General features: G+C 47.7%; 1 protein-coding gene across 1 annotated transcript in view; it reads right to left on the bottom strand.

The window, feature by feature from the left end:
- Positions 1–3366: 3366 nt before the first annotated feature.
- LOC146822167 (E3 ubiquitin-protein ligase RNF19A-like) overlaps positions 3367–11683 on the bottom strand; it is a 226972-nt gene continuing 218655 nt past the window's right edge. The window contains exons 8-9 of the mRNA XM_085613301.1: positions 9323–9512; positions 3367–4922 (exon numbers count right to left, since the gene is read on the bottom strand). Of these exons, the coding sequence (XP_085469427.1) occupies positions 4730–4922; positions 9323–9512 (383 nt within the window). The 3' untranslated portion in view covers positions 3367–4729. The remainder of the gene's footprint in view (positions 4923–9322; positions 9513–11683) is intronic.

The raw sequence follows: 11683 nt of genomic DNA, 5'->3' as shown, positions 1-11683 counted from the left end.
AAAAATAAGTGTATGTGTATATAGTGCTGCACATTACATTGTCAAAATACTTTACAAATACCTTTGGAGATATTGTTATTGCCCAATAGGCACCATGCTCAAGTTGACTTGAATTCCCTGGATACAAATCTGGTTCCCCTGGGTTGCAGAGGTATGCCAACTGATGCCTGAAGATGATCAGCATGCAATGTATTGTTTAGCCCATCTCCTTAAGGAGAAACGTGTCGCAAAACAAAGATCCACAAATACACACTTGCTCTGATGCTCAATTCTCTTGTGTCCTTGCAGTGAAACAAAGCAGCATGGATAAGCATGAGACTCGCCCCGGGTTAACGCTGGAGTTTAACACATCTATCCCGATGGCTCTCCCAAATGTCAACCCTACAGTCAATACCTGACCATCCCAGCGCCTCTCCTAATGTTAATACTGGAGGCACAAATCAATAATCTCCGTGACTGCCCTAATATCAACATCCATAACTCAACTATGCCAACAATCCCTCAATGTGAACGCTAGAGCCATAACTGTATTGTCCCAAGTACATCAGTATTGACTTAATCCCGCATATCTACAATGGCCGACCCACTCTTGTATCTCTTCCCCGACCAATCAACAGTCAACACTAGCTGGGCAGCAAACCAGTAACACTGTGTGCAACAATACGGTCTTTACTCCTGCCTACATTTCCGTCTTCCATTTCACGCATCATGTGGTTTGAATAAAGTGTAATTGGCCAATGGTTTCACTGTAGTGGAGTCAGAATCACTTTCAACTAACAACAACTTCCTACATTTCTGTATTCCTGCCCGGCATCAAACCCCAATTGTCACCAGAGGAGTTCCATCACCGGGGATCTAACGTTTCTTACTACATCAACATATGCGTAGAGCACACTACTACTCTTGTAGTTGGTGCACTAATCATTGCACTAGATATGAAGCACTGCAGCACTGTGTGGTTCCTGCACCGACGCGTCGGCCAGCATTTGCTTGGTAGCCCTTGTGTTGACTTTGAAGACACCTGGCCATTTCCACCAGAGTCCATCTAACTAGGTGAAGCCATAAGCACTTCAGGTAGCTCTACCTTTTACAAATATGTTCTCAGGCGTTGGCCTATCCAAAGGATTTGGAAGGTAATTCTAAAATAACTACTTTGTTGGAAATCCTGAATTATCTGTTTTAGTGATCATACTGTGGACGAGATTTACGACCCTGTCACATAACGCAGTGCGGCACCCCAAGTTGCTGTGCTGTGTTGCATGTCAGGCAGAGAGGAGGAAAGTGCCATATCTACAAAGATATGGCACTCTCCTCCTCTCTCTCTAGCGCCAGCGCATAATCAGGCTGCCAAGCGCTGTGCCCACACCTTTGCTCCATAGTGCAAAGGTGTTTGCGTGAGTCTAGCATAGGTTTTGTACTGGAAGGGTAGCCCTCCAGGACAAAATACTATGCTTAGACTGAATTTACAACTTGTCCTACTTTGTATGTGTGCTGCACAATGCAGCACACATGCCAAATCAGAAAAGAAAAGAAAAGAAAAATGAAAGCATTTCTCCTTTTAGCACCAGCTTTAAAGTGGTGTTAAAGTTTGGCACAAAACCCTGTCTACTATTTTTAGTAGATAGGATTTTGTTTAAATATCAATGGGAGGGAGCACAGGAATGCATGTGTACCACAACATAGCATGTCCCCCTTGACACAGAGTAATGCCAAGCAGTGCTTCACTGCGTTAAAAAAGTAACACAAACCTGACGCAAAACCTTTGTAAATCTGGGGATGTGTCTCTTCGGGAAGAAAGAATCCAGACAAGGAAACACAACCTTAAATGGGCCATAAGGACAACTGACCTTACCCACTCCCTGCCTATTCTTTATAAATTGACGAAGGTAAAATGGCAGACAATTACCTAAATATAAATCATGTAAAATCAGTGGTTATCCTGAGAAGGTGGCATGGATGGTCGTCTCTGGGACAAAGGGTGGATCTCCTGACATAATCTGGACATGGTCTCCAGTTTCACTCTGACATCTAAAGGCCAGATTTACAAATACTTTGCGTCGGGTTTGCACCACAAAATTGAAGCAAACTAACGCAAAGTGCTGAATTTAGATTTACATTCTAGTACAAAACGTGTCTGGCAAGGGGGTGTGCCATAGGTGGTACCTGGGCATTCCCACGCAACCACCCATGGTTTCTGACGCAAAGCTATATCTGCTAATAAGGGGGAACAGGTTTTTGTGCAAAAAATGTTTGCCTCCTCGGGAAAGGCGTAACATTAGAGAATGTGTCTGTTCTCTAAAGTTTTCCAACTTTGCATGTCTTCTGTACTGTACAGCACACATACAAACTAGAAGAATGTTTAAAGTATGTTTAGGAATAGTAATTTGTACTGGAAGGGTAGCATTCCAGTATGAAGCATATGCTTGATATTAGACATACCCTTGCCACCTAAGGCTATTTAAAGTGTGCCAGTGCAAAGTGAAAGAGAAATAGTGTCACACCTTAGTAGATATGGTGCTGTTCTGATCTGTCCCTTCGATGCAACGCAGCACAACAACCTAGGCAGCTGCACTGCGTTGCGTCAAATGTTAGTACACCTAGCCCTAAGAAACACTGCTGCCTTCCTAGTGCCACAATGGTGTTTTATACACTACATCTGCCACTACAGTCAATTTTTGTATGCACTCCTCACTGTGAAAAATAATTGTCATGCACAATTTTGCTGCTCAAACCTATCCTTCAGCTTATGTTGGCTGTCTAACCTATGGCACCTATCTGCTTGCACGCTTGCGGGTGTGGGGGGGAGGTGCAATGCAAGGATTCTGTTGGCCTGCCTGTGTTTTATATGTGGGAAGACATTTACTCTTTCTTCGGTTAAAGGACACAGTGAATTGCAGCCCCAAGTAACCCTGATAGGGATTCAGGATGCTAAATTTGCCAGATGTACCTCTGACTCCACCCTAGGGTTGTGCTGTGCCTTGGCACGTGGCTCTCTCAGATCATCCTGCAACGTCAAGCTTGGACCTCCTTATGTAGCATAAGACTCACCAATATATTGCTTACAAATACTTGAACCTGTAATCAATTACTACAACCTGCAAAGATCTCTCAGTGACATTTTCCACCCTAGAAATAACAATTTATTGGAATACCCTTCGGGCTGACCGGTAGGGGTGCCGGTTACTACATTCCAAGCGGCCAGACACCCTCTTCGCTCTGATCACCGTGTCCTAAAGTGTGACATACGTCATTTATTCCACGCTTCCCTCCCTGCGTCACTTTTTTCGCATTCTATAGCACTCGTTCTCTTACAACTACTTTCTACGCTCTTTTCGACTAATTGATTCCTTCTCAGTGTTCCTTCTATTTTTATTTTTTTCTCTTTCCTTTCTTTCTCCTTTCATTGCCTTTATACCACTCTCTGTGCATTCTCTAGCGTCCTTCACAACCTTACCTTTTTTGGTTTTTACTTTGGGGCTTATTTACAAGCCCCTTGCGCTGCAGGTGAGTCACTTTTAATATGGGAAAAAGTGACGTGGCAGTGTCGCAAGGGGCTTGTAAATAAGCCCTTTTGTTTCTAGTTTTCAATTGTCTCTTGGCGTATCTACACATCGATACCCCAACCATCTGAAGACCTCACCCCTCAACTCCACCCCACCGCCCTCATTTCACTTACTCCTTCCCTCTTCTACATGCTTGCCTCTTATCTGATCAGAAGGTGCCCACCCATCCTTTTTTGTTGCCCTTTCCCCCTTGCTATTTTCCTGCCTTGTTGGATAAACTCTTCCTACCCTGGCCAACCTTGTCTTTTCTTCACTGCCTCCTTCTCGTCTTCTTGCCATGTCTACGCTCCCCTTGTCTCTATTCCACCACAATGGCTGAACCCCTTCCTCTGAACCTGTCTTTGGACTCTATGCTGTGTAGTAAACTTCATTCCATTGTCATTTTCCCTTCTTGTGATCGTCTCCACAAGCCCCATTCACGAGTTCCGCCTACTCAAGAGCCTTTCCTGTCTTCTTATCTGGAGTGTTAAGCTTTGGCCACCCCTTCTCTTTAAAGTGAATGTACAGATTGTGTATACACCACTAGGCCAATATGCCTCTTTGTAAGTCCTCATCATTTTCGGAATCGACCAAAACCGAAGCCGCAGGGGATAAAGTTATTTACCCCGAGAACACAATATGATCGGTTTAGTCGGGGTTAGAATTCAGGTTCCAAGGTTACACGGTTGAACATTTAACTACAAAGCTACATCTAACCACTCAGCCGCGTGCTCAGGTCAGAGTAGATGTGAGGCCTGAGCTCCAACACACATCCATGGACAATGTGTCAGAGGTTGTCCCTTGTTGGCCATAACCTCAAGTGGTTGCTAGCTCTCTAGCAGACGGAAGTACTCCATGTCTGAAGCGGCCACCGCGTGCCACAACAGTAGATATTTTAAATAACCTCAATGGAGGTCAGAGTGCATGAGCCTGATACTGGTCAGACTCTGGGTTTAAATTTCCAGCTGCAGCGACCTGTGTTCATACAAGCGAATCAGGTAGTTGTGTGTTATACAAGAAAAGGCGAGTATAATAAATGTCGTTATCCTGCCAGACACAAGAGGGCAATAGGAGAGCCCTGGAGAAGCCTTCCCTGCAGATCTTCCACTCTGTACTCCTGGCTTACTAGAGAAGGATCTCCGCGTAATCCGTCTTCAAGCGGTAGGTGTTGTCTTTGCCATCTCCCGCTAGACCATGCTGTGAGTTTCAGCAGCTGTACCTTTGCTGGTGGCGTCACTGCTGAGGCAAAGCTGCTCCCGTGAACACACCAGCGACTCGCCTGAAAAGCTCTGGACAGATATCACGCTGCCAAGGCTCTGCTCGTGTGCGGCCCGCGGCTGCGTCTCAATCTCCACCTCCACTTCAAAGTTCACTCCATCTCTGAAAACGAAGCACAGAGAACTGTTAAAATGAGGACCAACTGCTGTCTGAGAAAGCTGACCTCAGAGACAATCTCTGCCTGCCCTGCGTGGTATCCCCTCCCCATCGATGTGCCATGTTTAAGCGGTCTCTGCCTGTCAATGTGCCTGGCCGTCTCCCTGATACTACCCTTCTACTAATGTGCATATGGAGGTCTCTTACTCAATCAATCAATCAATCAATCGGGGGGTTTATTAAGCGCGCTACTCACCCGTGAGGGTCTCAAGGTGCTGAGGGGGGTGAGGGGTTCGCAGCTCCGTTACCCGAAGAGCCAGGTCTTGAGGGCCTTCCTGAAGGTGTTCGGGGAGGGGGCGAGTCTGATGTCTGCCAGGAGCTCGTTCCAGGCTTTGGCCGCAATGTGAGAGAAGGATCTTCCGCCTGCCCTGGCTCTGTGGATGGGTGGGGTTTTGGTCAGTGAGAGGTTGGAGGATCGGAGATTTATTTTGGGTACGTGGAAGTTGATTTTGTCGTTGAGGTATTTGGGTCCAGTGTTGTGCAGACGTTTGTATGCGTGGATGAGAATCTTGAAGGTGACTCTTTTCTCCACGGGGAGCCAGTGGAGGGTTCGAAGGTGTTGGCTGATGTGTTCGTGCCGGGGGATGCAGAGGACGAGTTGGGCCACGGTATTCTGTATCGTCTGGAGTTTTTTGAGTAGTGACTTGTTCATGCCGGTGTATAGAGCGTTCCCATAGTCCAGTCTGCTGGTGATGAGTGCGTGGGTGACTGTCTTCCTTGACTCCGGGAGATCCATTTGAAGGTCTTACTGAGGACGCGGAGGGTGTTGAAGCAACTGGAGGTGACGGCGTTGATCTGTCAGTTCATGGTGAGGGATGAATCGAGTACGATTCCGAGGTTTTTGGCATGGTCCGAGGAGGTCAGTGGGCTTCCCAGGGCTGTCAGCCACCAGATGTTGTTCCATGCTGAGGGGGTGGTTCCGAGTATGAGGACTTCTGTCTTCTCGGCATTGCGCTTGAGGCAGCTGTTGGTCATCCAGGCGGGGACCTCCTGCATTCCTTTCTGGAAGTTGAGTCTGGCTGTTGCGGGGTCTTTGGTGAGGGAGAGGATGAGCTGGGTGTCGTCAGCGTAGAAGATGATGTTGAGGCCGTGTTGTCGGACGATGGCGGTGAGGCATGTAGATGTTGAAGAGAGTCGGGCTCAGCGATGATACCTGTGGCACTCTGCAGGTGATCTCCGTGGGATCGGAGAGGAAGGGCGGTAGTCTAATTTTTTGGCTTCTTCCGGTGAGGAATGATCGGATCCAGTCTAGGGCGGTTCCCTGTATGCCGGCGTTGTGTAGTCTGGTGATGAGTGTGCATTGGGAGACGGTGGCAAAGGTTGCTGACAGGTCAAGTTGGATGAGGGCTGCGGAGTGGCCTTGGTCCAGTAGGGTGCGGATGTCATCTGTGGCAGCGAGTAGGGCGGTCTCGGTGCTGTAGTTGCTTCAGAATCCGGATTGGGACGGGTCGAGGATGGTATTGTCTTCGATGAATCGTGTCAGTTCCTGGTTGACTGTTTTCTCTGCGACTTTGGCCGAGAAGGGGAGGAGCGAGATGGGCCGGTAGTTCTTGAGGGCGGTGGGGTTAACTGTCCGCTTCTTGAGCAGGGGCCTGACTTCTGACCGTTTCCAGTTGTCTGGGAAGATGCCTGTTTCGAGGGTGGTGTTGATGGTGCGTTGTAGTTCGGGTGCGATGGCGGCTCTGTGGTAGATGTGAGGGGGGCAGGGGTTGGTGGGGGCCCCTGAGTGGATGCCTTTCATGGTTGAGGTGGTATCTTCAACTGTGATAGGCGTCCAGGTGGAGATGGTGGTCTGGCCAGTGCGTCTGGGGGGCGGGCCGGCTGTGGTGTCAGGTGGAAGTCAATGAAGTTGAGGTCTTGGGGCAGGGTGATGTCTGTGGCTTTGCTGCGGGGGTTGGTGAATTCCTGGATGACAGTGAAGAGTTCCTTGGAGTTGGCAAGGATTTTGGTGTGCATGAAGGTCCTCTTGGTGGTTCTGATTTGGTTGTGGTAGTTCGTCATGGCCTCCTTGTAGGTGGCGTGGTTTTCGGGTGTCATGGTGTTTCTCCAGTTCTTCTCTAGGTGTCTGCAGGTGCGTCTGGGTTCTTGGAGCTCGGTGGTGAACCAGGTGGCTTTCCTGGGATGCTGTTTGTCAGGGTTGCGTAGCGGGGCGAGCTTGTCTGCGCATTTGGAGATCCAGGTGTGGAGTTCTCTGGCTGCAATGTTGGTGTCGGATGCTGAAGTGTGGTTGTTTCGGGTGAGGGCGGAGGTGAGTTGGTAGTCGGTGACCTTGATCCAGTTCCTTTGTGGAGGGCATGGGGCTGGTTTGGGTGCCCTGGGTTTGTCGATGTTGAAATGTACGCAGTAGTGGTCAGTCCAAGGGGGCTGTGTTGTGTGGCTAAAGTGAACGCCGTTACCTGCTGCAAAGATGGGGTCGAGGATGTGTCCTGCCCTGTGGGTCGGTGGGGAGACGAGTTGTTTGAGTCCAATGTTGGCAAGGTTGTCATGAAGGGTGGTGGAGTTGGGGTCCCTGGCGTTGTCGAGGTGGAAGTTCAGGTCTTCAATGAGTATGTAGTTCATTTTGGCGATGTTGTGCGATGAGGTCGGTGATGGTGGAGGCGAAGGGAGCCTGGGGGCCAGGGAATCTGTATACGAGGGTTCCCCGGAGCGTGGAGTTGGGGCTGGTCTGGATCTGGAAGTGCAGGTGTTTGGCGGAGGGGAAGGTTTCACTGGAGGTGGTGAGCCGGCAGGTGTTCTTGTGGGCGATGGCTAGGCCCCCTCCCTGCCGATTGGGGCGGTCCTTCCTCTGAATCTTGAATCCAATCGGGATGGCGGTGCTGATGTTGGGGGCAGAGGAGGCGTTGGTCTAGGTCTCCGTGAAGAAGGCGATGTCGGGCGAGAGGGAGTCGAGCAGATTTCAGATCTCCATGGTGTGTTTGTGTAAAGAGTGCACATTGAGGAGGATGCATCTTAGGGTGTCGTTGGTGTTGGTTTCTGCGGTGTTGGAGGTCGGGTGGTGGTGAAGGTCTGGCAGCAGCGGAGGCAGGAGAACTGTCCGTGGGTTGTGTTAGGTGTGGTCAGTTGGCAGTTGCTGAGTCTTCTGGGGTTGAGTGCGTGGAGAGCGGCTGTATTGTATGTGTGGGTGGTACAACATGCAGGGTCCCTGGCACTGGTCACTGTCCGGTCGTGGACTGGTGCGGACGGGCTTGCCTTAGGCGCGCCTTCAGCGCGACCGCGCAGCGGCCACCATTTAGTAGGGTAGGGGTGGGACGAGGAGCTGGGAGGCGGGAAAACGGGTGTGGACAGGGGGGAGGGGCCGCAGGGGCAGCAGCAGCTGGAAGGAAGGGAAAAAGCGGAGCGGGTAAGAAGTCAGGGAAACAGTGAATAAACAGAAATTAAACAGAGCAAATTAAACAGAGCAAAAAAGAAGATTAAATCAAGCAGTACAATACAATACAAATACAGTAACCGTACCAAAAATGTGGGAACAGCTGACTCGAGGCGAGCAGTCCCGCAGAGGCAGTTAGAGGCACGCAAGGAGGAACCAGCAGGCAGCGGCCTCGAACACCTCACGGAAGGGGCTGGAAGCTCAACGGCGGAGCCGAAGGAGCGGAGCTGCTGGGGACAGAGTGAGCCTGAGACCGAGAGTCGTGGGGCAGGGGCATCCTTGTCAATGTACTGTCTACGACAGTCAATATACTTTGTCCTAACAATCGGTCTCCTTAAATGCCCAGTTATTAGCCTTCTATTAACATGTCCTGCCCACATTTGTCAATGAGTCACACAAGGCAATTTCTGCCTGTCACAATATCCTGCAGAGGTGATCTCTGGCGGGCACTGTATTCACCTGAGACGGTCTATCTTTGGCACTGTGTCATGCTCAAGTGATGTTTTTCAGTGTGGCCTACCTAGTCATTCTCTGCCCATCAAGATGCCTAACTGAGGCAATGTATGTCTGTCAATGTACCGTATCCACCTTACCTGGAAGCCGATTTTCCTTTCCGTAAGGCCCTGCAGACCTGGATTTTTGCCGTGCAATGCCCCCTTTACGTCAGGGATTATGCACTTGTCATTCTCAGTACCGCATTAGCGCCTTGACGCCTTCAGGCATTTGTTCGTGCTTTATAAATTGCCAAATCAATCAATCAATCAACCAATCCACATGATGGCTCTTCGTAGGGAATCTTCACAATCAACCTCAAATGCCTTGTTTAGAAGCCATCTTGTAGAAAATCTATCTCAGTGAATTCTACACAAATGGCTGATCTCATCTTACCAGTGTCTTCACTCTCATCTCATATCTCTTCTTAGGTTTCAGAATCCGTCACTGGCTCTTTGCCTACCTCCTCTCACAAATCTACGCTCACCTGTACGACGGGTCCTGCGTCTCACTGAGCATGCTTCCTGCCAGTGCCACTGTGCTCGCTGATTGGCTGTCCTGCTCCTTCCTGTTTCTTCTTTCACGATGCCCACGCCTGGTGCTGTGTAAAGAGACCGCTTCCATCGAACTGGTCTCACCAACCACGGAATTTGGGAGCACGGCCCAGAGTTCATTCACTGAAAAAGATGAATTGACAAAATGGATCCAGGTCTTGCAAGGGTGGTCACTGGAAATATTGTTGCAGAAACAAGAAGATGGGACCGTACCAAAACATACTTCCACACAGTGCTTAATTTGAGCCGGTGGTTTCCAGTGCTCGGCACCAGCACCTAATTGTCAACACCCGCACTTATAACAGTCTGCCACATGGTGGCGCTGATTGTCCGATTTAGAGATGAGCACACACCACTTGCTTAATTATTGAATATACATAACAAATTACTAAAACCTGCCCCCAAACTATTGTCATAATGTTGGGTGGCCTGGAATAGTCTGACCTGTCATATTTTCAGGAAAGGTTAGTAGTTGTATTGATACTGTCATTGTTACTGGGGCAATGAGAGGTGCAAGCTGCAGTGGACTCCTGACGAGGGCCCTGGCACTTAATTTTTTACAAATTAGGCACTGCTTCCACAACGTTTTTATAATTACGATTCTTCAAAAGTGTCTTTTGCAAGAATCATTGTTAGAATCACTGCCTGCAAGCAAAGTGGGAAAAAATTTAATTTCTCACAAAAATATATATTTTTTATAAATCAGATCTTGCACATAGGAGAATAACATCAACTTTGCTTGAGTGATGATGCTATATACTATATAGTCAGGAAATAATTTGTCTATTTTTGAATTTACCAGTTAGAACATCTACCAAGGCACAAGCCACTTAAGATTAGTAGGTAAAAGGTCCAGTACAAACACCTCTTCTGAACAGTGTCATATTGCTCATGGCAATCCCGAATAAATAACAGGTGATAGTAGAACAACCGCTTATGACTAGTAAGTGGGAGTCGTAGTACAACACCTCTGGCTGTGTCGAGTTCTTGGGTGATCCAGGATTGGCCACCAGTAAACGTTATGAACACCCACATACATGTGGGTATTCACAGACGTTTTGCAGGCAAGTCCCTGCTCCTATTAGGCTTTAGATAAACCCCCCAAAAACTGATAGGGCTATGCAGGAATGGGAAAATCTATTTTACCCATTGGGAAAACAGGGAAAAAAGATTACAAGAACAAATACATTTTGTGTTACATTTTTGTAAGTGGAAATGTCCACCTTTTACTTTTATTTACATGGAAATAGTTTCAGCGCCAGGACGCCACTTTGCTGCGGCATCTGTGCGCTATACAAAAAGTAATAACATAACATAACCTAACATCAGAGTACTCCTGGGAGACTTTGAAAAGGATCGAAACCTGTACATTGATCATCAAATTTCTTATCTTTTGAATTGCTGCAACTGAATTTCTTGTGTGCCTTATGCTACTAAGACTTAATTTCATTCGATGTATTGGTTTTCCAGAGGTGATTCTGTATCTTTACAATATGTTTTGAGGCTCATTTGCATCAGCTAGGCTTTGAACTTGTAATAAACTCATTTAACTTTACTTTACCTCTCTGGCAACTACAAGGTCTATCGACCAGAGAAATGGTAAGAAGGGCCCAGTGCTCCATCAAAGCAAACCAAGAAAAGAGTAGTTCTATCTTTCGACACAAATTTTCCTGGTTGGAGTTTTGTCAACCACGTATCCTTTCGTAGGTCACTTCCTGGACTGTCACCTGGATGTCGCCCGGCGTGTGATGCATATTCTGCTACCACGGTTAGTTTGGAGAACGGACACCTGCACAAATTCTTGCTCAGTGCACAATCCAATCCAATGTTTGGATCTATGATAGATCCTCACACCTAGCAAAGTGAACTGATAAAGTGTACCAATCTTGGTGTCAATTGCATCTTTATGTCTGTGCAATGAACAATGTGTACTTTGTATGTAATTCTCACCTTCGCCATCCATCCAATGAGGTCACACGATGTATACTTCATTTTTTTTTTATATACTTGGTTGCACAGAAGATAGCCATGTAGATGTTATATAATGACATCCACCATATGCCAACATAATGCATAACAATCCCATAATATGCCAAGAATGGTTAACTTACTATAGGCATCCCTAATGTATTGATATAATGTAATGGAGGGTCAATGTATGATAGTGATGAAGTAAGTAAGGGAAGGAAAGAAGCAAAAAGGCAAGTAGAACAAGCACTGGCAAAGCCAAAAGGTCCCGCCTTTCCTTCCTTCCTTTATTACTTGGTTTGTAAACGAGATCATAGGGCTGGAAC

Source organism: Triturus cristatus, chromosome 6, assembly GCF_964204655.1.
Source record: "Triturus cristatus chromosome 6, aTriCri1.1, whole genome shotgun sequence".
Lineage (NCBI taxonomy): Eukaryota > Metazoa > Chordata > Amphibia > Caudata > Salamandridae > Triturus > Triturus cristatus.
The sequence above is the reverse complement of the archived record's forward strand: the minus strand, read 5'-3'. Positions and strand labels throughout refer to the sequence as shown.